This window comes from Saccopteryx leptura, chromosome 1 (genome assembly GCF_036850995.1).
Source record: "Saccopteryx leptura isolate mSacLep1 chromosome 1, mSacLep1_pri_phased_curated, whole genome shotgun sequence".
Lineage (NCBI taxonomy): Eukaryota > Metazoa > Chordata > Mammalia > Chiroptera > Emballonuridae > Saccopteryx > Saccopteryx leptura.
In genome coordinates this window covers 125,576,033-125,601,529 of record NC_089503.1, presented here as the reverse complement: position 1 = coordinate 125,601,529, position 25,497 = coordinate 125,576,033, and the positions used below count along the sequence as shown (strand labels likewise).

General features: G+C 38.8%; 1 protein-coding gene and 1 pseudogene across 1 annotated transcript in view; one reads left to right on the top strand and one right to left on the bottom strand.

Annotated features, from left to right (window-relative positions):
- The window catches only part of MARCHF6 (membrane associated ring-CH-type finger 6), a 77,274-nt gene extending 52,109 nt beyond the window's left edge, over positions 1 to 25,165 (top strand). The window contains exons 18-26 of the mRNA XM_066374548.1: positions 168 to 305; positions 1,905 to 2,109; positions 4,005 to 4,074; positions 7,132 to 7,313; positions 8,982 to 9,116; positions 15,032 to 15,121; positions 18,112 to 18,244; positions 19,697 to 19,832; positions 22,405 to 25,165. Of these exons, the coding sequence (XP_066230645.1) occupies positions 168 to 305; positions 1,905 to 2,109; positions 4,005 to 4,074; positions 7,132 to 7,313; positions 8,982 to 9,116; positions 15,032 to 15,121; positions 18,112 to 18,244; positions 19,697 to 19,832; positions 22,405 to 22,495 (1,180 nt within the window). The 3' untranslated portion in view covers positions 22,496 to 25,165. The remainder of the gene's footprint in view (positions 1 to 167; positions 306 to 1,904; positions 2,110 to 4,004; positions 4,075 to 7,131; positions 7,314 to 8,981; positions 9,117 to 15,031; positions 15,122 to 18,111; positions 18,245 to 19,696; positions 19,833 to 22,404) is intronic.
- On the bottom strand, positions 12,163 to 15,020 carry LOC136389726 (proteasome subunit alpha type-3 pseudogene; annotated as a pseudogene).
- Positions 25,166 to 25,497: the final 332 nt, after the last annotated feature.

Below are 25,497 nucleotides of genomic sequence, written 5' to 3'. Positions count from 1 at the left end.
GTGTTGCTGGCCTTGAGAGCAGTGAGAGAGTTGATAAAGACAGTGGAGTGAGTTCATTCAGCTATAGGAGGAGTTTTGCTGTCATCCCTTTAAATGTTTAATATGATAGAGTTATAATGGAAAATAGAATTCACATTACAAATTATGGCTCTTTGTAATTGCCTTAGTGATGCTCCGGTGAGTGAACTGTCCCTTGAGCTGCTTCTGCTTCAGGTTGTCTTGCCAGCATTACTTGAGCAGGGACACACGCGTCAGTGGCTGAAGGGGCTTGTGCGAGCATGGACTGTTACCGCTGGATACTTGCTGTAAGTACAGACAAGTACTGTAGGCATATTATGTGTCAGTGTAGTAACCTTTCTGAACAGCTATGTTCTATGCCCCGCTCAGGAAATACTTGTTTCAGAAAGAGACAGTTTATTGATATCTGTAGGTTATATTTAAATAATTCTACATGCATTTATGGAGAATGTATGCATGTTTTTATTTTTATTTTTTTGAGTGAGAAAGGGAGGAAGAGAGTGAAAGAGAGAAAGAAAGAGAAGCATCAACTAGTAACCCTTCTGAACAACTATGTTCCATGCCCTGCTCAGGAAATACTTGTTTCAGAAAGAGACAATTTAGTGATATCTGTAGGTTATAATATTTAAATAATTCTACGTTTATGGAGAATGTATGCATGTTTTTTTGTTTTGTTTTGTTTTTGAGAGAGAGAGAGAGAGAAAGAGAGAAGCATGAACTCATTCCACATAGTAGTGCATCCATTGATTACTTCACATATGTGCTCTGACTGGGGCTTGAACTGGTACCCTCAGAGTCAAGCCAGCGCTCTGGGGATTGAGCTGGAGACCCTGGGATCAAACCAGCGACCTCGACCTAAATGTGCTGCACCACCGGCCAGAGCTGTTTTTATCCTCTTACAGAGAGAGGTTTGCTGTAGGCCCAGGTTCATTCATTTCATTATACTGGGTAAAAAAATAAAAAAATTTTAGTGCATTAAAAAACAAACCACCATATCCTTATTTTAAAGGTCTTAACCTGCCAGACCTGTGGTGGCACAGTGGATAAAGCGTCGACCTGGAACACTGAGGTCACCAGTTCGAAACCCTGGGCTTGCCTGGTCAAGGCACATATGGGAGTTGATGCTTCCTGCTCCTGCCCCTTTTTCTCTCTGTCTCTCTGTCTGTCTCCTCTCTAAAATGAATGAATGAATGAATGATAAAAAAAGTCTTAACTTGGTATGAGTCATTCTCAGATTTGATTTCTCGATTATTTAGTCAGCATATTGAATTTTTTTTCAAGCTTTATTTTATATACTTATTTAAAAGTTGAATCTTTGTGATTTAAATCCCCCCCCCCCCGAAAATATGTGGCATTCTGTAGATAACCTTACTGTGATACCTGTATTTGGTTGATATGCATTTGGTTGTATTTAATTATTTATCCTTTCCTAACTGCCCTGTGCCTTGCCCTAAGTCTCTTTCCCCAGGCTCATTTATGCCTTAAATGATCTGTGCATTGGAGGTTTTAGTTGAGATACAGTCCAGCAGACAAAATAGCCTTTTATAAAGAGGAAAAGAAGTTATTGTAATTTATTTTTGCTTAAGATCTTCCCATAAAGTATATTGTACATTTTATACTTTTCCCCCAGATACTGATCTCTTCTCATAATAACAATATAAATTAAATTTATTGATATTTTGTATGTTAGTTAACGTTAAATTTGGAAGGATTTAATTTAAATCAGGTACAACAACCATTTAGACCAGATTGAGGTAATAGTGGTGGTGTGTGCAGATTCTACTTGTTATATTTTCTACCCTAAATAATAATTATTAAGGAAATCTCATGTCTTCTGTTTATTCTGATCCTGAAGTGAGAATTTTCACTGATGTAATTTTATATAGGGATCTTCATTCCTATTTATTGGGAGACCAGGAAGAAAGTGAGAACAGTGCAAACCAACAAGTTAACAATAACCAGCATGCTCGAAATAACAACGCTATTCCTGTGGTGGGGGAAGGCCTGCATGCAGCCCACCAAGCCATACTCCAGCAGGGAGGGCCTGTTGGCTTTCAGCCTTACCGCCGGCCTTTAAATTTTCCACTCAGGGTAGGTACTGTGTTGACTTAATCAAAGGTTAAGTTTTTTCAAATTTCTATTGAGAAATTCTGGTGCTGTTACTGGTCCTGTTAGCATGTAGTCAGTCCTCTGGGTAAATGTGTCTTAACAGTCTCCTGACAAGAACTCATGTTTTAGCCTTTGCATTATGCAACATAATATATGTCAATGTCACCTAAATTGATCAAATTTCAGAGATGGGCCATAGAGTTGGGATTTCTTGTGCTGTTGTTCCATGCTGTTTCAAAGGAAAGATATAAAAGACTGTATGTCAAATAAGAAATTAACATTTAAAGATTTCAACAATGTATCGGGAACAGTTTAATGTATCAGGGCAGTTTGTTTTTCTCTTATTTAATTCTCCTCCAAATACCTAGAGGCATGAGTGGTGATCTCATGTTTACATCTGATGAAACTGAAGACCAGATTGGTTAGGAAAGAGACATTCCTAACCAATTCCAACACTGGGTCACCAGTGTTGTTAAATCCTGTGGTCAGGCCTCGATTCTCCTTTTACTTGCTATATTATAGTAGCATGTTACATGATTGGTCACTCCTTGTTCTACAAAATACTTTTTTGAAGGTTTTCAGGAATCTCCATAGAGGTGATGCCTGAGCTAAGTCTTGAAAGCTAGAAGGCCAGGCAGAGAAAGATGGAAAGGAGGAAGGGTATTCCAGGCAGGTGTCAGGACAAGAGGCAAGTGAGACTTGGTAGGTTTGAAACTACAGGGAATTGAATGTATCTAGAGGGTGGGGTGGATGTAGGTGAGTACTGAGAGATGAAGGGGAACCTTACGAGATGAAGGGGAGCCATGAGAAATGGGGGAGAGCTGGAAGAGATGAAGCTCTTGGATTGGCAAAAAGTACTTTCTGGCCTCGATCATAGCGGTAATCATTAATGGGTTTCTCAAGCAGAGAAAGCTGACCAAACCTCACAGCCTCCTCTTGGACAGTTCTCACCTGTCCTTTTCAGCCTTCCCACCAGAGCTTTGCTTGCTGGGCTTAGGAAGGCTTGCGCCTGGTCTGATAGAAGGCAAACAGCGGTTACTACCTTGCTGTCCAGGGAGCCATATGCCATTTTCATCTTCTCAGTACAGGAGCCAGTAGCTGCACAAGGCTACTTACATTTAAATTTAATTACAAGTGAGTACAGTTTGTAAATATAGATGTGTTCAATATCTTAATGGTGAAAATTCCCTCAAAGTGTGTAATATATCAGGTTATGTGGTATGCTTTAAATATATTGCAATTTTATTTGTCAACCATACTGCCATAAAGCTGAAAAAATGAAAAAAAAATTTTTTTTATAGGCAGCGCGCCCGACTCACCTGTGTGCACGCCCACCCACACACAGTAATATACAGTATAAAATTCCATTATTCATACACATGGACCCCATGTCAAATGCTCAGTTGACTGCATGTGCCAGTGGCTCCTTTGTTGGGTGTGCAGATGGAGAGATTGCCATCATCGTAAAAGGTTCTAATTGGACAGGACTATTAGAAAGAAGCTTTCCTCCCATGAGTCGTCCTTTTTGAGAATTTGATTTTTTAAAAAGTGAATATTTTTACTTCTAATGAATTATGAGGAAAAATTTAAGCTGATCACATTTTACTTTTATGCTCTCCGATTAAAAAATGTATTTACTTGTTACCTGCCAATACATCTAATTGTGAAAATGGACGTTTATTTTCCTTTTGGCTCAAATTATAGGTAATTTTACCCAAAGTATAAGTTTCCTTTTTATGTAGAATGGAAGGAAATCTGGAAATAGCAATACAGATTATTTTTTTTCCTGGAAGAATTGTGTTGATTCTTAAAGGGGTATTATAAAATGCATGGAGCTCATATAAATCATTTATGCACTCTTATGTTTTGCCTTGCAGATATTTTTGTTGATTGTCTTCATGTGCATAACCTTACTGATCGCCAGCCTCATCTGCCTTACTTTACCAGGTATGAGCTTATCCTACCTCTACTGATGAATGTCAGGGTAAGGTGCTATGTTGTAAAAAGGTATATCTTGCTGTGACTATTCATCAGATACAAATTGAAATGTATTCCCCCTCATTTCTGATTGAAATGGGATAGTGATCTATTTAGGGTTCTTCATCTCATTGGACTCTGTTGTATTGGATCAGAGGGAGAAAAATTCAGGTTATAGTTTCTAATTTATTTTTGGAGGTCAAGTACTTGTGACCACTCAGTTTCTATGGACATTGTCTTATTACAGTACAGGTTTTCAAAAAGTCATCTGTGTGGCTTAAGTCATTTTCTCAGGCCAGTCTTTTGATGTTAATTGTTTGCTCTCCTCTTATAATTACCTTCTCAATCCACTGCATGCTGTTGCTAGAGACCTTTATGAAGCCAGACTCTTATCTTTTTATCATCTGGTGTTCACAAATATTCATCTTTAAATTTCAGTTAAACAGCATTTTTTTATTTTACCAGAAGCTGTGGATTAATACAGTAGTTTGTCATATTCTCAGAGGTCTGGTGTAAATGAGGTTGGAGCCCAAAGCCAATTACAAAGTGGCAGGAACAGCTTGCTGCCTCTACCCTCCCACTTAGTGTTTATAGCGAGCCAGAAAATTCAAAATCTTGCAGATGTGTGTTAGCCACTTAAATAATCATTAAGTGGAAGGTAAGTTTGAGCTCTTATAAAGCATATAACTGTGTATTGAGTTAGTGTCTTGATTTTAACACCAATATAATTTTATAAATCAAATTTGTATTAATAAGTATTTGAGTTTTCCCCTGAGGTTAAGGTTATGAAGGAGCAACCATGAAATTTTAATTTCAAGTGAGGTTTCTAATCTATATATTCTCCCACCCCCCAATCTGTAGGAATTGTGACTTACCTTAAACTGGTAAAATTAAGCTTTTGTTTGTATATTTTTACTGTTTCTGCATAATAACTTTTGACCTTTAGAACTTTGCTCTTAAGCTCACTACTCATCACAGCTGTTAAAATGAATTTACCCATTTGAACAGTTTTATAGTTATAATTTTTATGTTCCATTTTCATGTTTTTATCTGAAATACTAAGAAAAAGTCAACAAAAGAAGGAAACCTAGTTCTAGTACTTGAATTTGGCAATAAAAATATTTTTAATTTCATTGAAGATTGTTAAGTAGATCTCCATTAATTCAGTCCTACCATATAGTAGAAAGAATGAAGTTATATATATTTAATCATAGAAATGTTTACTGTCAGTACATATTTCAGGTGGCAAGGATGCTCTTTCCCACTGTAGATTACTTTTCTGTAGCTACCATTTAATTAATGATAACTACAAACTAAAACCTAACCCTGTTCTTTCAGAAACACTTTTGATTAGAAGTATGTGAAGTATGGAATAGCAAGTATCCTTTAAATTTAAAAAAACCTACCAAACAAAATTGAACATAAAAAAACCTTGGAGTAGAAATATACACAGAATTTCTACAGAATTCTCACAGACGATTTTTAGATTTTCAAATTAACATGCACATGATTTCATGTCATGTAACATTTATAAGTATTTATCTTTAAAAATGATATTGTTTTCCTACCCAAGCCATTCTGTAAGGCTGCAACAAAGTGTTTATCAGCATTATATTCAGTAAGACTGACAGTTGAGCTGATTTAGTTTGATTGGAGACTTGTAGTTTCAGTGATGAAGAGCATGAACTTTGTCATGTAGACATTAGTCCAAATTCAGCCTCTCTCCCTGAGTAACCTTGATTGGGCAAGCTTCTGTTGCTAAGCCTATGTTTCTTAATCTTCAAAATGGAAGTAGTAGCTGTGCTGGGGGATTGTAGGAAGGATGAATGAGATAATATATGAGAAGTGCTCAGGACAGCCACTAGCTCCTTCTGGGTCAGGGTTCAGGAACCTTTTTGGCTGAGAGAGCCATGAACGCCACATATTTTAAAATGTAATTCCATGAGAGCCATACAACGACCCATGTATGTTACGCATTATCCAATAAAAATTTGGTGTCCCAGAGGACAGCTGTGATTGGCTCCAGCCACCCGCAACCATGAACATGAGTGGTAGGAAATGAATGGATTGTAATACATGAGAATGTTTTATATTTTTAACATTTTTTTTATTAAAGGTTTGTCTGCGAGCCAGATGCAGCCATCAAAAGAGCCACATCTGGCTCGCGAGCCATAGGTTTCTGACCCCTGTTCTAGGTGTTCAGAACTAACAGATAGTTGAGTAAGGAGGAGGAATGGGTTCATAGGCAAGTGCTCTGTAAATTTGGGTCTCGCTGTTCTCTCTATTATTAAGAAGTGACCAGATAAAGAACATTACTAAGTAAATGGTCTTGCCTGTGTGAGTACATTGTAGAATTTATTGGTAATAACTGTTATCTGAAGTTATTCCTTAGCCATCTTTCAAATCTGTTTCCTAAGTTTCAACCTGTTTGTTTATTTTAGTTTCAGCATATTTAGATCCTAATTTATGCCAAGAAAATTAATATGGTATTCTTTGGTTATTGTGGTTTAAAATGTCATTGTGCCCACTTCTTACTGAAATACACTTAGTTTTCTTTCTAGATTAACAAGTCATTTGAAATAAAATTATTCTAAATTATTTATGATGCTTCTAAATATTAAAACTATTAACAGCACAAATAATAGAAAATAAATCCTCTAATTTTTGTCTTATTTTCCTAATGATTTTATTTGGTGATAAAAACATGAAAATAAAAGCCCCTACAAGCTTTTTCAGTTTCAAAAGAACAAGTAATTGGCATGGCAAGTCAGAGTACATATCACAGGAGAGCTCTTCCCCAATGGTTTGCTGTGGTTTGGTTGTATTTTAATCAAATAATTGTGTTCTGTAGAGTTTGCTAAGCTTTTGTTGTTGTTGTTTGCTTTTAATGAAGGCAGTGGTGTATCAAAATATGCTATCTTTTGACTAATCTCTTAAAATGATTGGAAATAGAACAGTGTTAACATAAAGATTATAGTTCTCTGTTTTGTAGCCCAGTATGTCACTTATCACCCTGTCTGTTTTCAGTATTTGCTGGCCGCTGGTTAATGTCATTTTGGACGGGGACTGCCAAAATTCATGAGCTCTACACAGCTGCTTGTGGTCTCTATGTGTGCTGGCTGACCATAAGGGCAGTGACAGTGCTGGTAGCATGGATGCCCCAGGGACGCAGAGTGATCTTCCAGAAGGTTAAAGAGTGGTCCCTCATGGTAGGTTTTTCTAATAAAGACCGATCTTGTCTGATATGTGTAGTGGATGTTTTGCAGTCATTTCTTTAAATCTTTTCATTTTTGTTTCTGGATTATCTTGATAGTGGCAAGAAAGTTGCTTTTTTTGAATTAGAAGGGGTAGTCGTTTAAGACAGTAGTGTTCTGGTTCATTCTGAGAACCACAGTCAAATGTATTTGAGAGGTAAAAGGAAATCAAATTATTAAGTGGGCCAGTAAGGCTCTTATTGAGTAAGTAATATAATTAGAAAACTTATTTTGGAGATTGATTACATTTTTAAGGAATTTAAAATTGATATATTTAAGTAGAAATTTTCTTTAATGATATTTTTCCCTAAAATTTGACTTCTTGACCTATTTGAATATGTAAAAATCTTGACTTAAGTTAGTGTTTTTCATATAAGTGAGATTTTTTTTAGTTTCATAGTATATTGCTAAATCAAGAATGTCTTGGCTAATGTGAAAGTGTAGTAAGTAATGGAAATTTTTACTCTCAAGAAGGAACTAAAATGCCACAGAGGTGGGGGGAAACGCCGCTATAAGACAGTGGTCCAAGTGTGGCAGTTTATTTGTTGATTGTAATGTTGGCCACGACTTGTAAAAAGTGTTTAGATAACTGCTCTGCCTTTTCATTTATATAACCAACTCTTATTTTGTATCTGAATTTATATTTTGGTTTCACTGAAAGTTTAATATGCATTTAATATTAATGTTGAAAAAAATATATAGATGGAGTGGTTTAATTGCTATTAATAAGATAATGATACACAACTATATTTAAAATATAGACACTTCTTAACTATATTTAAAAATACAGAAACCAGCTAATTCTAGTTTTCATTTGATGTCCTGCCATATCATTAATTTGCCATTTAAAAGAACAAATACTGCATCTCCATGCAAACCTCATTAGTTTTTTGTTGAAACAAATGTACTTATTGAGGCTATCTTAAGAAAAGGGAGGTCATCTGACATCAAGGCCATTTTAAAGACTAATTCCTTTGTCAGGATTTTATAGTGGCTCTTTCATCCTATCTCTTCTTTTTGTATATACTTCATTTTCATCTTGCCACTTTGTCCAGATTCTAGTATTGCATGGCCTAATACATTGACCCTGTAGCTAATGGCTACTCTATTAGACACTGCAAATATAGGACATTTCTATTATCCTAGAAAGTTCTGTTGGACCACACTGTTCTAGAGGGAGCCACTTTTATCAGCTTGATTAATTACCTCAGGGTTTCTCCTATACCAGTCCACCTCAGGGGTCAGAGGTCAGCATGTGGGTGGTCACCATTGCATCAGGGGCCTGGAACAATCAATAGCTTTTCTTGGACAAAGAAAAGCCTACTATTGAGAATGAGATTCAAAAAAACAGCACAGCCACTTGGTTAATATATGTAATAAAATGAAATTTCTTTAATTTTTTAGCAGCATAGCATAATAATATGTTTTTATTATCACTTGAGCTTTTATAGTTATATATTAAATTTTTAAACATGTGGCATAGTATGTGTAAGTTGTTTAAGATAATATATTCATTCTATTAGAAGTAAGGTCAAAGAAGAAAAATAAACTTCCAAATGGAATGAAGCATTTGGTTAAAAGTCAGAGACTGTCTTTAATGACATGCCTCTCATTTCCTAATAGATAATGAAGACTTTGATAGTTGCGGTGCTGCTGGCTGGAGTTGTCCCACTCCTTCTGGGACTTCTGTTTGAGTTGGTCATTGTTGCTCCCCTGAGAGTTCCCTTAGATCAGACTCCTCTTTTTTACCCATGGCAGGTAAGTGCATATCTTTTGCACATATTTCTTCTCAGATTTCGCATCAGGAAAGTCCTTAATTTTTAAAAGTGATTTTTTAAGTAGTTTGTTTAGAAAGACTCAACTTTTTCTACTTCAGGAATCTTTGTAAAATTAATACATTTTAACGTATGGCTTTCAAAATATGCAGGTTATATACATCTTTTAGACCTTATTTTATAGCTTAAAAATGTTACTACTGGCCTGACCTGTGGTGGCGCAGTGGATAAAGCGTCAACTTGGAATGCTGAGGTCGCCGGTTCAAAACCCTGTACTTGTCTGGTCAAGGCACATATGGGAGTTGATGCTTTCTGCTCCCCCCTTTCTCTCTCTAAAATGAATAAATAAATTTTAAAAATATCTTTAAAAAAATGTTACTACTGATTTGAGGAATAGTATTTAAAGGTATAAACTAACAGATTTTGATCTTTATACCTCTTAGGGTAAAATATTTTGCTCCTTTGGCTTTGAGACTGCAAGCAGTACCATACTTTTGAGTAATTATAGCATGTTATCCCACAGTCATAGGAATTATTTTGAGGGAACCTATGTAGGCCACAACAAAGGTCTTAAAGCTTATGGAGAAAGAAATTTAACTTTTTCATAGTACTTGGGACTGAAGTTAATGGCATAGACTTTTAAATTTTTTTGTTTTTAAGATTTTCTTTACTGACTTTAGAAAGAGGAGAGAGAGAAAGGATGGGATGGGGAGCGGGAAGCATCAACTCATAGTAGTTGCTTCTCATATGTGTCTTGATGTGACGGGCAAGCCCAGGGTTTCAAACCAGTGACCTCAGTGTTCCAGGTCGATGCTTTATCCACTGCGCCACCACAGATCAAGCCATAGACCTCACTTTTTTTTTTTCTCTGAAGTGAGAAGCAGGGAGGCAGAGAGACTCCTGCATGCACCCAACCGGGATCCGCCTGGCATGCCTGCTAGGTGGTATTCTCTGCCCATCTGGGATGTTGCTCTGTTGCAACTGGAGCCATTCTAGCACCTGAGGCAGAGGCCATGGAGCCATCTTCAGTGTCCAGGCCAACTTTGCTCCAGTAGAGCCTTGGCTGTGGGAGGGGAAGAGAGTGATAGAGAGGAACGAGAGGGGGAAGGGTAGAGAAGCAGATGGGCACTTCTCTTGTGTGCCCTGGCTGGGAATTGAACCCGGGACTTTCACACGCTGGGCCGATGCTCTACCACTGAGTCAACTGGCCAGGGCCTAGACCTTAGATTTTTAAGAGGTGTCATGGGAAAGAGGTAGGCATTGACTTCAGTCATTCAAAAGCTTTTCAGCCTTGTTTTTACTTCCTAGTACATTACAATGGATTTTCTTGCAATTAAAGTTATTTGGTATGTATTTCCCTTCCTCTACTTTCCAAATAAAGAACTTCTGCACATGTCATTTAATAGCAGATATATACTTGAGTGCTTTAATGTGTGTGCCAAAGCCCTGTGCTGCATAATGCAGATGGAAGTGAGACTAATGCAGCAGTTTCATGAGGACCTTACAGGCTGGTGGGAAAGATAGACAAGTACACATGTAGATGGTGCTATGATTGGGCAAGCATCAGGAGAGGTATTTAACCAGCTTTGGAAGTTTCTGATAGTGGTTTTCTGTAGGAGGTAATGTGTAGGACAACGTAGTAGAGTAGAGAGGAGTGGGTAAGAAAGGAAGAAGTGTGTTCTAGGAACGATCAAGTGGGTGGACCTCAGAGGGTGCATATATAGTGAATTGCCTCTAATTCAGTGTGCTTATAAGTTAGAATGAAAGAGAAAACTGAAGAGCAGATGGAAGTAAGTAGGCATGTGTTAGGCTTGTCTGTGAGAGCTGTATTGCATTGTAGTCAAATTGCATCAGTTGATAGAAGGAAAGCTATTTTTTGTTGTTGTATTTTTACCATGACACCAGCTAATAAAGGTAGGGGGATTAATAGAATTAGAAAATCACTATTTTGTGGTAGTTCACAAAATAATTGATTCCAGCAATGATTGTTAGCAGGTGCTGAACCCATCAGGTGAAAGTTGATGGGTCCTCAGCTATTATTGCTGGGTAATAAGCTACCTCACATTTTGTGGCTTAAAAGAACCATTTATTTTATCCACAGAGTCTGTGGCAGAAATTAAGACAGGGCATATCAGCTTGTCTCCTGCTCCATGTTGTCTGGGGCCTGAGCTGGAAAGACTCCGTGGCTGAGTGTGACTTAACAGCCGTAGCTGGAATCATTTGGAGATACCATCATTCCCCTGTGAGGGTCAATGCTGGTTGTTGGTTGCACCCTACCTGAGCTGTTGCCACTGGATGTACTTGGACTTCCTCACAACTTGGAAACCGCAGGGGAGCTGAGCTTCTTATGTTTTGCTTCAGGGAAATGAGTATCCCAACCAGTAAGGCAGAAGCTGCATCTTCTGCAGCCTCATTTTTCACTATGTTCTTCTGGGAACAAGTTACAGAGGTTGGTCCAGATTCAAGAAAAGGGGAAGTAGATCCCCTGCCGCTCAATAGGAAAAGAATTTGCAGACATGTTTTTTTTTACAAAAAGTTTTTTTTGTTGTTCTTTTTTAAGTGAGAGGAGGGGCAATAGACTTCCATATGTGCCCCAACTGGGATCCACCTGGCAACCCCCATCTGGTGCCAATGCTCGAATCAACTGAGTTATCCTCAGTGCCTGAGGCCCAATGCTTAGACCAGCCAAGCTATCCTCAGTGCCCAGGGCCAACACTCAAACCAGTTGAGCCATTGGCTGCAGGAGGGGAAGAGAAAGAGAAGGGGGAAAGGGAGAGAAGGGGAAGAAAAGCAGATGATCTGTTGCTTGTCATGTGTGCCCTGACCAAGGAATTGAACCCAGGATGTCTGCATGCCAGGCGGATGCTCTGTCTACTGAGCCAACCAGCCAGGGCCAAAATTTTTTTTTAACATGATAAAAATATAATGAAAATTTGTCAGTGGATATGTAATAATCCAAGGGGCTAAATAGTTACATGGGGACTGGATTAGAAATTTAACATAAATGCTGCAGTAAATGTTGCTTATTATCATCTGAATTTATAGTCTTCCTTCAGAGATTCCTTAGCATACTTCTCTTATATATTCTCTTATATTTTTTGGAATAGTTTCCTTTCTTCTTTTGGTTATTTCACCAACTCAGCTGAGTGCCATTTTGAGCTTTATCCCTAATTTAATTATGTGTTATGTAAATTATTTTTGCTACTTCTTTAACAGTATCACATAGTAAGCCATTTCTTTCTTTGAAGCTTTTCTGTTTCTATTTTGCAGCTTGCCTGACTTTGCCAATAGCATAGCCCCAGTAACCATATGAAATATTCTATAGGTCAGTCATGTGGAGTGCTGCACCATCATTCACACTGTAAGACCCTAACATGAAACTAGCCAAAAGGTCTAATAGCACTGTAGGTTGTATATGCAGGTACACACGTGGCCACTGTGTCCGTAGACGCTTCAGTGAATGTTATAGCCAAAGTTAGATCTAAAGTTGGAAGCTTATTCTCTTGCAATGTCTGCTAAAGAACAAGCATCTGCCAACAAACTTGCTCTGCCATTCCAACATGCCCATCAACATTAAAAAGTCGTTTGTTGGAACCTTCATAAAGTTTAGAAAGGACTAATTTTTCTAACCCAAAGTCAATGTCATCTTTACTGATACCAGTAGCTGTACTACTGTTTTCTCTAACCTTCATAGCATATTCAACTTGAAAAACTTTTCCATCAGGAGAGAATGTAGAGGCTGACGGGTCATGCCTGATGCTGATTGAGCTCATCCTGCTATAACCAGCAGAACATGTAGGGCTTCAGGGCCTAAAGCATTCTCCTTCCATTGCAGCGTGCAGACTCATAACAGGGTCTCTCTTGCTGGCATGCTTTGGCACCACCACAATGCAAAAGTGATTATTTACATGGTGGCAAAGTGTCACCTTACAGATTACTTGATAATCTCAAAGGCAAACACACAACTTTATAGTAGAGGGGTCAAGTGGATGTTGCCTTTAACTCAGTGATCACTGCAAATACACCAAACGGTATGTGCCTCCTGGTGTTATTCAGGATGCAGCACTGAAAAGGAGCAAGGCAGCCCTAACATCGAGGAACTGGCCTGGCCCTGTCAGCTAGGCCAGTGTTTTTCATCTGCTGGTTTGCAGACTGGTGTGCTAGAAATTTCTGCTGGTTCGTGAAAGAGGTAACCACCCTGATGGTGTATGAACATTATGGACACAGTGATCTCAGTCGAATTTGGTTATGCTTAGGGTGATTTCTGCCTTTGTGGTCCCCGAAGTAATTCATCCATTTTCACCTGTCCTCAAGTAAAAAAAAGATGGAAAACCACTGAGCTAGGCCTTGGTGTTCTGTTGTGCGTAAACAGGTTTTATAGAACATCAACATTATATATATAAGATCACTCTGACCCTTATGGATCAAGAAAAATGAGACCCCTGCCATAATTATGTCTGAGCATAGGTAGAACATGACTGTTGTCTAAACCACAAAAATGACCAAACATCCCCCGTCCAGGCAAACATGATTGGCTGCTGCTTCATTACCAATACAATTTTAGCCTTAGTCTGCCTCTCAGTCTGATTTATTAAGATACCAGATAATAGATCCTCTGCTTTCTAATAACATCTGACAGAGCAAAGCCCTGCTTCCTTCAATCCTCCCCAAGTCACCTCACATAAACTGAAATTCTGTATCTAGGCTTTTCTAACATGCTGTTACTAAGCATCCCTATGCTGTGTTCTCACCTCAGTGGGTAGTGAATACAACTTGTTTGGTTACATGGTGGTCTTGACAGTACCCAACGTTTTTGCCTTGGAGAAACTATTCAATTTTATTTGAAACTATTCAATTTTATGAGGGATTATATGTTGTGAACCAGTAGCTTTACTGTTTAGAATCTGCTGCAAAGAAACATTTACACACATGAGTGTAGAAGGAGGCAAGAACGAGGCTATTTCTGCTGTTATATCGTTTTTTTATAATGTCAGAAAAAATTCTAAGCAACCCAGATATCCATCAACAGTGGCTAGGTAAAGTGTGGTAGATTTTTGCTTTGGAATATTAGTGTAGCAATTAAAAGAATGAAGTAGAGCTGTGTGTTTTGATGCAGGTATCTTTCAGGTATGTTTTTGAGTAGGGGGAAAACACAAGTCATAGACATATGCAGCATGGAATCCTTCATATTAAACCCCAAACTTTGAAAGGAGAACAACTTGCTTTTTCTTCATTCCTGACTCCAAGCTATTTGTGCCAAACGGCTGCCGAACTGCGGGAGACAGGAATTCCAGCAGAGGAACTGGTGCGGTGTGTCCTGGCAGTGGGAAAAGCCGGGAAAGCAGTGGATCTTGCAAGAGCTTGCACCTCAGTGATCTGTGGACCTCCTTAGTGAATCTCCCACAGTGAGGAGCCTGGTGTGACAGTGGAGGTTCTAGTAACAACAGTTCAGCAGAACTGGGAATGCTCCAAGCTACAAGCTCTCTGTGATCCTTTGGGAGGATTTCCTTAGGTCAGACATGCTTCCACAATCTTGCTTTGACATAATCAGCTCAGCAAAAGCCAATAAAACAGTCTAAGGTTGGTTTATGAAATAAAATCATGGCACTGTTTTATTTATTTGCTCCTGAGATCTCCATTAATGTTCATACTTTTTCTAATTCTCTTGGGAAAATAATGTAGATTTCTGAAAGATACAAGAATGATTTTTGGATTGAAATGTGAACTTGAGCCTTTGAGAAAAAAAATTGCCTATTTTCTAGCATGTTTGTTAGTCTTCTGTAAAACTCTTACTAAACCTGCAGGACTTATGTAACAGAAGAAAACTATATAACCTCTATGTTGAATTTATTGCTAAAAAGAACAACAAAACCTGTTAAATGTTTTTCATTACCCTAGGACTGGGCACTTGGAGTCCTGCATGCCAAAATCATTGCAGCTATAACATTGATGGGTCCTCAGTGGTGGTTGAAAACTGTAATTGAACAGGTAAGCAAAATAATTTTTCAGAAAAAGACTGGGAGTAATAGTAATTCTATTTAACTGATGGGATCCATTTTTTCATTCTGAGTTTTCTATATTTTCTTTAATGAGTATATATAATTTTTATTTTGAAGGAAAAGTCAGTTTGCTCTTTTATCACCATAAATTTTTATCAACCACTCTTAAGACTTCCCTTATCTGAAGGTTAACCAGTTAGAACTGTCTCCAAAGTAAAGGCAAATGTTAGCATATGTCCTTTTTTTCAGGGTAGTAGTTCCGATGGAGGCGTGTTGTTTAGGTTTCTAAACCTATAGTAGGGAAAAAGCTATTGTTCAGGTAATAAATAAAAGGGCAAAAAAGTAATAGATTAAAAAAAGCAGAGCTATTTAGGAATATTCTAGCTATGTAGCACCTAAAAGTACAATATTATGGAACCATCAAATAATTTGGTCATTGTAGTGATAACCTTGAAAGAGATAGATTTAGCATTTAGCTTCTGTATTCTGATAATAAGGCTAGGAATTATTATTATATAATTCACTTTAGGAAGATTTTTATTTAAAGTAGCCAACGTAACAGAGTTTGGTACTTTTTAAAGTTTTAGTTGTCTAGAAAATGTTCTTGTGGGCAATCATCTTATCCTTATCCAGTGCCAAATGAATAAGATGTCCCAGTTTTGTAGCAGTAAAAGCATACCTCCTTTTGATGTATAGGAAATAAAGGCAGTAGTTATCAGCACAGCCTGCACAAGAAAATGGTAAAAAAATGTCTGTATCTGGAGATTTGTGGGGGTGTGGGGAGGGCCAGTGCATGGCTGTGTGTTCATATGCGTCTGTCAAGTGTGGGCTTAACTCTGTGAGGGACCCGCAGTGAGGTGGAGTTGTGGGGTGCATGGCAGCATATCCACTCCTTGCAAAGGAGTGTGGAGAAGAGTTTACTTATAGCTGGAGGCTGTAAAACATGGATTTTTGTAATATTTTGCTCTCTGATGGATTCTTCTCATATATATGTTTAAGTTTAAGTAAAATGTTTGAGAAACACTGGGATGCCTTGCTGCGTGATTGTAAATGCATTTGTGTTAACTAGGCGTTTTGGGATTAGAAGCTGCCTTTAGGGGGTTAAGCCAATTTGTCAGTTTGTCATTCTCTCGCCCTCTCCTCAGGGATGGGGGGTGAGTTGTGACTATGGGCCACATGAGGTTCAAGTGCTGGGAAAAACAAGAACAACACTCTAGTCATTTTGTCTCCCTCTGCATGCCATCCTTATCTTTAATTATTCCCAAAGTTTTCCCACTTTCTTTTTTTTTTTTTTTTTTTGGTATTTTTCTGAAGCTAGAAACGGGGAGGCAGTCAGACAGACTCCCGCAAGCGCCCGACCGGGATCCACCCGGCATGCCCACCAGGGGGCGATGCTCTGCCCATCCGGGGCTTCACTCTGTCGCGACCAGAGCCACTCTAGTGCCTGGGGCAGAGGCCAAGGAGCCATCCCCAGAGCCCGGGCCATCTTTTGCTCCAGTGGAGTCTCGGCTGCGGGAGGGGAAGAGAGAGACAGAGAGGAAGGAGAGGGGGAGGGGTGGAGAAGCAAATGGGTGCCTCTCCTGTGTGCCCTGGCCAGGAATTGAACCCGGGACTTCCGCACGCCAGGCTGACGCTCTACCGCTGAGCCAACTGGCCAGGGCCAGTTTTCCCACTTTCATCCACTCTTTCCTCTGCTGTACTATCCAGTAGAGTTTCTGGATAAGATTATGGAAATGCTCTAAAAATTTTGAATTAAAAACATATTCACTGTAGAATTATTTTATATTAAATTTTTACATAAAAAAATATATTTTTTAGTGAGCGAGACAGAGGGAGAGAGAAACAGAGACAGATAGGGACAAACAGGAAGGGAAATGGGAAGCATCAGTTCTTCATTGCAGCACCTTAGTTGTTCACTTATTGTTTCTTATATGTGCCTTAACCAGGGGGTTACAGCCAAGCCAGTGACCTTGGCTCAAGCCAGTGACCATGGGTTGTAAGGCAGCGACCATGGGGTCATGTCTATGATCCCACACTGAAGCCAGCGACCCTGTACTCTAGCTGGATGAACCTGTGCTCAAGCTGGTGACCTTGGCTTTTGAACCTGGGTCCTCTGTGTCCCAGGTGAACGCTCTGTCCACTGTGCCACTGTGTGGTCAGGCCATTTTGGTTTTTTAGAAATATATTCTTTGTTTATAATTTTTAAAAATATATATATTCAGGTAAAATGAATGCAATTTTGAGTAGTAACAGATTACTTAAGTTACATCAAGTTAATGTCTTTTTTTTTTAAATTAAGTGAGAGGCAGGAAGGCATAGAGACAGACTCCTGCATGTGCCCCAACTGGGATCCACCTGGCAAGCTGCATACAGGGTGATGCTATGCCCATCTGGGTCTGCTGCTCTGTTGCTCAGTAGTTCATCTATTTCAGCATCTGATGCAAGGCCATGGAGCCATCCTCAGTGCCTGGGGCCAACTTGCTCAAATCATCTGAGCCATGGCTGTGGGAAGAAAAGAGAGAGAAGTGAGGGAGGGATGGAGAATCAGATGGTCTCTTCTCCTGTGTGCCCTGACTGGGAATTGAACCTAAGACCTCTATATGCCTGGCCAACGCTCTACCATTGAGTCAGCTGGCTAGGGCCTTAATGTGGTCTTAAAGTAATATTATTGGACACCATTTGGTATTGTATTGTTGAAGGCTAGTGTAATGATGATTCTAGATTAGCATCTTATTTCATCTCTTAGCAGAGCTAACTGCAAAGTGCAAAGAGGTAAATAGATTTCTGTAAATACTTGCGGGCACCACACTTAGTTTGTGTTCTGGAATTTGCCTTCACTTTGGAAAAAAGAACCTATTTGAATCCTTTGTAGCTGGTAGATTGGACTCCCTACTACAGCATGGATTTAGTAGAGATTGTTCCATTAATTTGGAGGAGTTGTTTTGTACTCTTGTTCTGATATTTTCCCCCATGTTTCAGGTTTATGCAAATGGCATCCGGAACATTGATCTTCACTATATTGTTCGTAAACTGGCAGCGCCTGTGATTTCTGTGCTCTTGCTTTCTCTGTGTGTACCTTACGTCATCGCATCCGGCATTGTCCCTTTGCTAGGTACGTAATGCCAGCTGGGGAGCTTGAAAGAGCACGTTTATTGACATTGTTACATTATTGTCACTTTGGTATTATAGGCTGGCAGGCCCCAAATACTTTATTTGTAAATATAAATCCAGCTAAAAACAATAATTAAAAAAAACTCCACGATTTTTCTTAAGATTTGACTACCTGGCAAGATTAAGAGGATCATAAAGCTCTTTGGTACAGTTTTTTTTTCTCTAGGCAAATGAGGAAGTATTGACAAATTTTATTATCTCCAAAATAGGCAGGAATAGATTTTCTTCAAGTTGTCTTCTTTTGACTAGAAGTGCGGTGATCACAGACTTATAAGATTAATGACATGTTATAATTAATTTTTAAAATGTTCTTTAGCATGAAAGAAAACAAGAGGCAGTGCTAATTTGTGACACTTCATCAACTACAGGTGATCAATTTTGTACTGAAGAATCCTCACAGAATCTTAAACCCAGCATGTTTTCAAAATTATATTAAATGAGAGGAAGGGAGGCAGAGAGACAGACTGTTGCATGTGCCCTGATTGGGATCTACCCGCAAGCCCCCTATGGGTTGGGTCAATGCTCTGCCCATCTTATGCCATTGCTCCGTTGCTTGGCAGTAGAGCTATTTTTAGCACCTGAGGTGGAGGCCGTGGAGCCATCCTCAGTGCCCAGGGCCAACTTGCTGGAAGTACTTGAGCCATGGCCATGGGAAGGGGGGAGAGAGAGGTAGAGAGAAAGGAGGGGGGATGTGGAGAAGCAGATGGGTTGTTTCTCATGTGTGCCCTGACCAGCAATCGAACCTTAGACATCCACATGCCTGACTGATGCTCTACCACTGAGTCAACTAACCAAGGCTGTTTAAAATTATAAGCACCAAAATTTCCCCTCCAGATCTTTTTCTTCTGAATTCCCTCTTCATGACTTCGTGTTATCATCCAACAAGCTGCACGAGTCAGAAACCTTAAAGGTCATCATGTCACCTGAGGCTCTCTGCTTTCTATATACTCAAGTGCTCTTCAGTCCTACTGATTCGTCCTTTGGAACCCATTCTCTCATTTCTGGTGTCCTTACCCAAGACTCATTGAGTACATTGTCTCTCACTTAACATCAACAGCTTCCTGTTTCCCTACCATGACAACTAATTCATTCTCTACAGTGGCCGCAGTAACCTTTCAGAAGAACAAATCTCATGTTCCTCTTTAGTGAACATTATTTCTTTGGTTCCTCTGTGGCCTTTAGAACATAATCCAGCTCCTAAGCTTAGTTCAATGGCTTCTCCTTGTTTTGTGACCAGCTCCAATTTGACCTCACCTGTTGCCTCACTTCATTTCATACGTGATAAATTTCAGTTAAATATCACCATCCAGTCCCCTCTACTTAGTGAAGGCATATATTTTCATTTCATTCTTTTTCCATATACACTTAAGAGTTTCCCTTTTTGGTTTTACAGGTGTTACTGTGGAAATGCAAAACTTGGTCCACCGGCGGATTTATCCATTCTTACTGATGGTCGTGGTGTTGATGGGGATCTTGTCCTTCCAGGTCCGCCAGTTTAAGCGCCTTTATGAACATATTAAAAACGACAAGTAAGTCTGACTTCCATTCATCTAGCTACTTTTGTTAAGATTTCTCATTTTTTAATTTTTATGTGTAATGTGATAAATCACAGGAGGGAAAATTGCTTAGGTTCTGGATGTATATTGAGGTAGAGTTAGCAGGACCTGGTAAGACTGGATGAGGGTATGAAGTGTTATCTAGGACTCTGTTGGTCTAAGGGCCGGCAGGACAGAGCTGTCACTTATGTAAAGCGGCTGTTTTCAGTGGGTGTCCTGCAGCACACATGTGCTGCGAGAATTGTTTCAGTGTGCAGTACCTGACTGTTCTGTCAGGGGCACTGACCTTTTTTCCTTAGATTGTCAAATTAGAACATGACAACAGCCAGCACAGTAATAACTGTCTGGTGTGAATAAATTAGAACTATATATATATTTTTGGTCAGGCTGAGAAAAAATTTTTTTGATGTGCCACAGATTTTTAGTAATTAGTTTATGTGTGCTATGAGATGAAAAAGGTTGAAAATTGCTGATGTAGATTAAAAGACTGGGAGAAACTGGTTTGGAGAGGAAGATTTTTTTAATGCCTGTTTCACAGTTTTCAGTCTGTTTTCAAATGCATTGATCTGACAATATATTAAATAGTTTGAGATAAAAAGAAGCCTACATTAGGAATTAGCAGTACCTTCCTAAGCCTTTCTTTTAGTAAGGGCCATTAGGTTATTGTCACCACTGCTGAGAGAGGCTGCAGGGTTACTTCAAAAGTGTCGAGCTCTCTCTTAAAGAAACTCTGTGACCTGACCTCGTTGAGAGATTGAGGACAGCCAAGGATAACAACTTTTGGGGATAACAGCCATTTGACCTTCCATGTCCTTAAGGAAGGCTGGCTCCTGCTCTGCTTCAGTGGTGTCTAGCAGTGAAAGTGAGTTTGTTTATAGCTATCCGTCCTGGTTTGCCTGGGAGAGTCCCAGTTTACACATCTGCCTTTGTGGCATCATGAACAGCACCCCCTTGACTCATGAGTGTCCCATTTTGGACCAGAAATGATGTGCTCACCTTATTGCTCTCGGGACTTGTAAAAGTAATGATTTTAAGAATGAAATTTAAAGTGAGGCTTCTCCAGAGCATTTACTGACAGTAGACAACACAAGTACATTTCCTGGTCATCTGAGTACCAAGTTCTGTCAAACATGAAAGAGGAAGAAGGGGCATTTCAGTGGTGAGAGTGCATCTTCTCACTTCACTTGTTTTGGCAAGGTCTTGGCACTCCTTGATCTGCACTGATGCTTCCAAATGGGTACTTGCACGCTTTACTCCACTTTCCTCCAGCTTGTTGCCATCAGTTTTGTGACCTGCTGGCTTCCAGGGGTCAAGCTCCCGTCCATTCCTTCATATTTAGTGGGGGACAGTAATGGTAATGCCTCTTTTGGGCAATCCCTGCTGTTGTCATGATGATGCATTGTCCTGATAGAGGACCTCTGGTCTTGTCATTTCAACCAGAGACAGTTCTGTCTCTTGTTTCTGCCATTCTGTGCTCTTGGCCATAACCTCTCCCTGTCATCATGTCACCTGAGTTAAGAACACCTCATGTTTTGTTCTTGGACCATAACCCTCTACTTCAGTCATTCACATATACTCATTTCTATGTCATCTCCCTTTTGACTTAATTGAAATCTTTGTCCTTTGATTTCTCCTTTTCTCTAGAAATTGAGCTGTTCAGATTCAATAAAAAGGCAAGGGTGGGTCCTCCTTACCCAGGTCTTTGATTAATTTTTCTAGTCTGTTTCTTCAGATCTGTGCATTAAGCTGTTTCATAAAATAGGATCCATACAGATAAATTCCCTGTAAAGTTTATGCTGCCTTACTCTCCTCTGGCCTCTGAGTAACTGAGTCATGAGAAGCTCTAACAGACAGAGTCTGAGCTCCATTGCACCCATCTGAGGCCTTCTGACTCTTGCTGCTCAGGTCTTCCACACACCTGCCTTCGCTATGAGGTTCCTGCTTTCGTTTGTGCCTTTGGCAGGTGTTCACTCCTCACTCCCCTTCTATTGATACCTACCTATCCATGGAAGTAGCAGTGAAGTGATGTGATATGCATATATATATATATATATATATATATATATTTTTTTTTTTTTGTATTTTTTTGAAGCTGGAAACGGGGAGGCAGTCCGACAGACTCCCGCATGCGCCCGACCGGGATCCACCTGGCACGCCCTCCAGGGGGCGATGCTCTGCCCATCCAGGGCGTCACTCTGTCGCGACCAGAGCCACTCTAGCGCCTGAGGCAGAGGCCACAGAGCCATCCCCAGCGCCCGGGCCATCTTTGCTCCAATGGAGCCTTGGCTGCGGGAGGGGAAGAGAGAGACAGAGAGGAAGGAGAGGGGGAGGGGTAGAGAAGCAGATGGGCGCCTCTCCTGTGTGCCCTGGCCAGGAATCGAACCCGGGACTTCCGCACGCCAGGCCGATGCTCTACCACTGAGCCAACTGGCCAGGGCCATGATATGCATTTAAAAAAAACAAACGTGTCACTGACTGCTTTTTGGAAGAATGTCTTAATATGTAAGATCATATAAGAGAGTAATTACCCTTTTTTGCATCCTAGGTACCTTGTGGGCCAACGCCTTGTGAACTATGAACGGAAATCTGGCAAGCAAGGCACATCTTCACCACCTCCACAGTTGTCCCAAGAATAAAGTGGTTGTCTCAACTACCTTGACCTTCCCCTGCCTTTACATGTCCTTTTCTGTGGACTTCTCTCTTTGGAGATTTCCCCCAGTGATCTCTCAGCATTGCTTCTAAGTTAAATGTATTTGACTTGTGTTCTCAGCATTTGGAGAGAGCAGCCGGTGAAGGTTCTGCTGCCTTCCTGCATCTTCTGACATCACTGCTGTCTGAGATCTGTATATGTGTACATAGAAGTTCCTGGATACCCTAAAACCTTGGATTAAACAGAATGTGCATTGTACATCTTTAAACAAATGTATATTAATTTATTAAATCTAGTTGTCACTTTATTTTGGACCTGCTGTGATCTTGACAGGAAACGTGCCACAGAGCCACAGTGCAGAGGCGAGACTTATAATGACATCTCTTGGAGCACAATGTCATGGTGCTCCAGGCAGTTCTTATTAAGTAAACTGCACATTTATCTGTCTTGGCTGTTAAGACCTTACCAAGAACATAGAAGGAAACAATTAGAAATCAGCAGTGGAGTGTCTGTGGTAAGAAAACATGAACTTTGTGCTTCACTGTCGATCGTTTTTGGAAGTTATTTTGTATAACACCAAAGCTGTTGTACATTTTCTACTGCCTGATTTTTTTCATGTGTCTGTGTTTGTAATATTGTATAGTATCTTGTGCTAGGTGAGGAAATTATTTTTAATTTTGATAATTTAATATTCCTAGTGATTAGCATTGGGAGTTGGGTTTTTGTGCTTGTTAGGGGCATGCCTATACATAGAGGGAAAAGAAGTCCAAAAAAAGATTTTTATTAGTCCCCACACCCACTTTCTTCCCTACACACAGCTATCCTTTTTTCTTTTTTGGCAGCAGTGGTGAAAGTCATGCAAGATCATAAGTGTTATAGGATAACATCAGTATCACTGCATCTTACTGGAATTAGGACATATTGGGATATTTCTTAAATGTAGTTGTGTTTTTTGGTCTGAGATTGACAGCATTAGAAAAGACTGGTTAAAATACTTAGTCCTGCTGGTTAGTGTGTCATTAGGTAAGGATTAAGGAATACGTTTCTCCTAGTTGTCCATAAGTAAATCCCAAGGTTTCCAAAGCTTTTTGTTTACAGAATATAACTACAAAACCAACTTGATTCTATTTGTCCAGAAGAAACCTGGCTGAGTTGGCAGTTTAATATAGGAGTGAGAATGTATTTCATTGGAAATGTGCTATAAAATCTTAGAGAACTGAACATACAAACTTGGTTTTTCCATATAATCAAATCTTCAAGTAGAAGTTTAGAGAAACAATGATTGGGCACATGATCCAAGTATTAAATGGTCATTATTCATTTTAAGAATAGTGCTTGTTTTTTAACAATAACCCAAAAGTTTTTAGAGAAAATAGCACAGGTCTTCAAAAATTGTATAAGAATTTCCATATAGTATTAAAACCTATAAACTCAAATCTGAGGATTTTTAAAATATGAAAGTCAGCCAAACCTAAGCTACCAAAATCAAAAGCAACATGTTCTGGTTGTTTAATATTTCAACAGTTTTCTTCCAAATGGTAAGCAGTTACTTTATAATAATATTTTAATACATCAGTATATATGTTGAAAAAAAGGTTGACATAGGAGTCAGTGTTATACTTGATGGCAGTTTGCAGTAGGCCTTTCTTTTGTGTTTAAAATAAAGTCTTTGCGAGCCCTGTGTTCACTTAGAAATTTAGTTCTATAAAAAATAAGGAACATTTTAAAACAGTGCCACGTAATGGTCTATGTCTATACAAATAGAGAAATATACTATCAAATTTGGCATATAACTTGATTATATTAATTTCGGTTTCTTTGTAAATTTTTCAGAGAATTTGTAGATCTTGATATAAAGTCATTGGAACACTTATCTGTTTTACTAGAAAGATATATAGGCAGATATCACAAATGATTAAAAATTGTTATTCTACAAAATTTTAAATGACTTATCAGATGTTTTGTAAAATATATATATATATGAATGGCCAAAAAGTTGCCCTCCATTTCACTTGCAGATAACTTGATCTTGTCTTATTTAATGATTTTCTCTAGTTTTTCAGTTATGTTTTGTCCTTCCTGTTTTTGAAAAGATGAATACTTTCATAAGGAAAGCATTTGTTGGCATACTGTTTACTTGGGTAGCATCAAGATTTTATTAACCAGTCAGTCGTCTTACAAACATTTAAAATCTCTAGTTCAGAAAGTGCTAAGTACTGCTGCCCTTCTTCATGTAGAACTTATTTTTAATAACTGTAGTTGTGCTTCGTTTTACATTGGCTAAAAACCTTCAAGGAAGTTTATTAAGAAAGAAGACCTTTTTGCTTTACTTTTACTATTTATAAATTGAAGACAAATCAACATTTAGGATTTTAGTTCTACGTGACCAGTTACCAAATGGTCACAGTAAGATGTGTGCAGTTGTTCATTATTAGCAAAGTATATTTGATTTTTAAACTATTAAGAACTAATAGTTAAGATGAAAACTGAAGAAAAATGCCAATGTGAAGTTTGTGTATAGCTAGCTTTAAAAAAGCTCTGTGTTTTTAGGTGATCTTTTTCTGTTAGTTCTTTGGAGAAACAGTGAGGATTGGACATCTCAATTCCAGATGTAAACAAAAATAATTTTTATTTCAATATAACTGTTATTACTGTGGATTCTTGTCTTGTGTTTTTTTCTTACCCTTTATTCAAGTAATAGTAACTTTTTCTCAAATGATTTGATCTTAGATATGTAATTTCTGTATTGGCAAAGTGCTATTATTAAAGTGTAATTCTTGAATTTAGGTTGAATTGATGACTTTTTAAAACAATACAAAGAAGCACTGGAGATTTCTACATTGTATAGTGTTTGCACACACAGGCACACACTAGACGTAGTGCCAGTACAGGAACACTGAAAAATTTTAAAACTTTGCAAATTAGTTAATTTTTAGGATTATTTTAAGCTCTCTCCTTAATGTGATAAGTATTTTAATTGTAAAATTA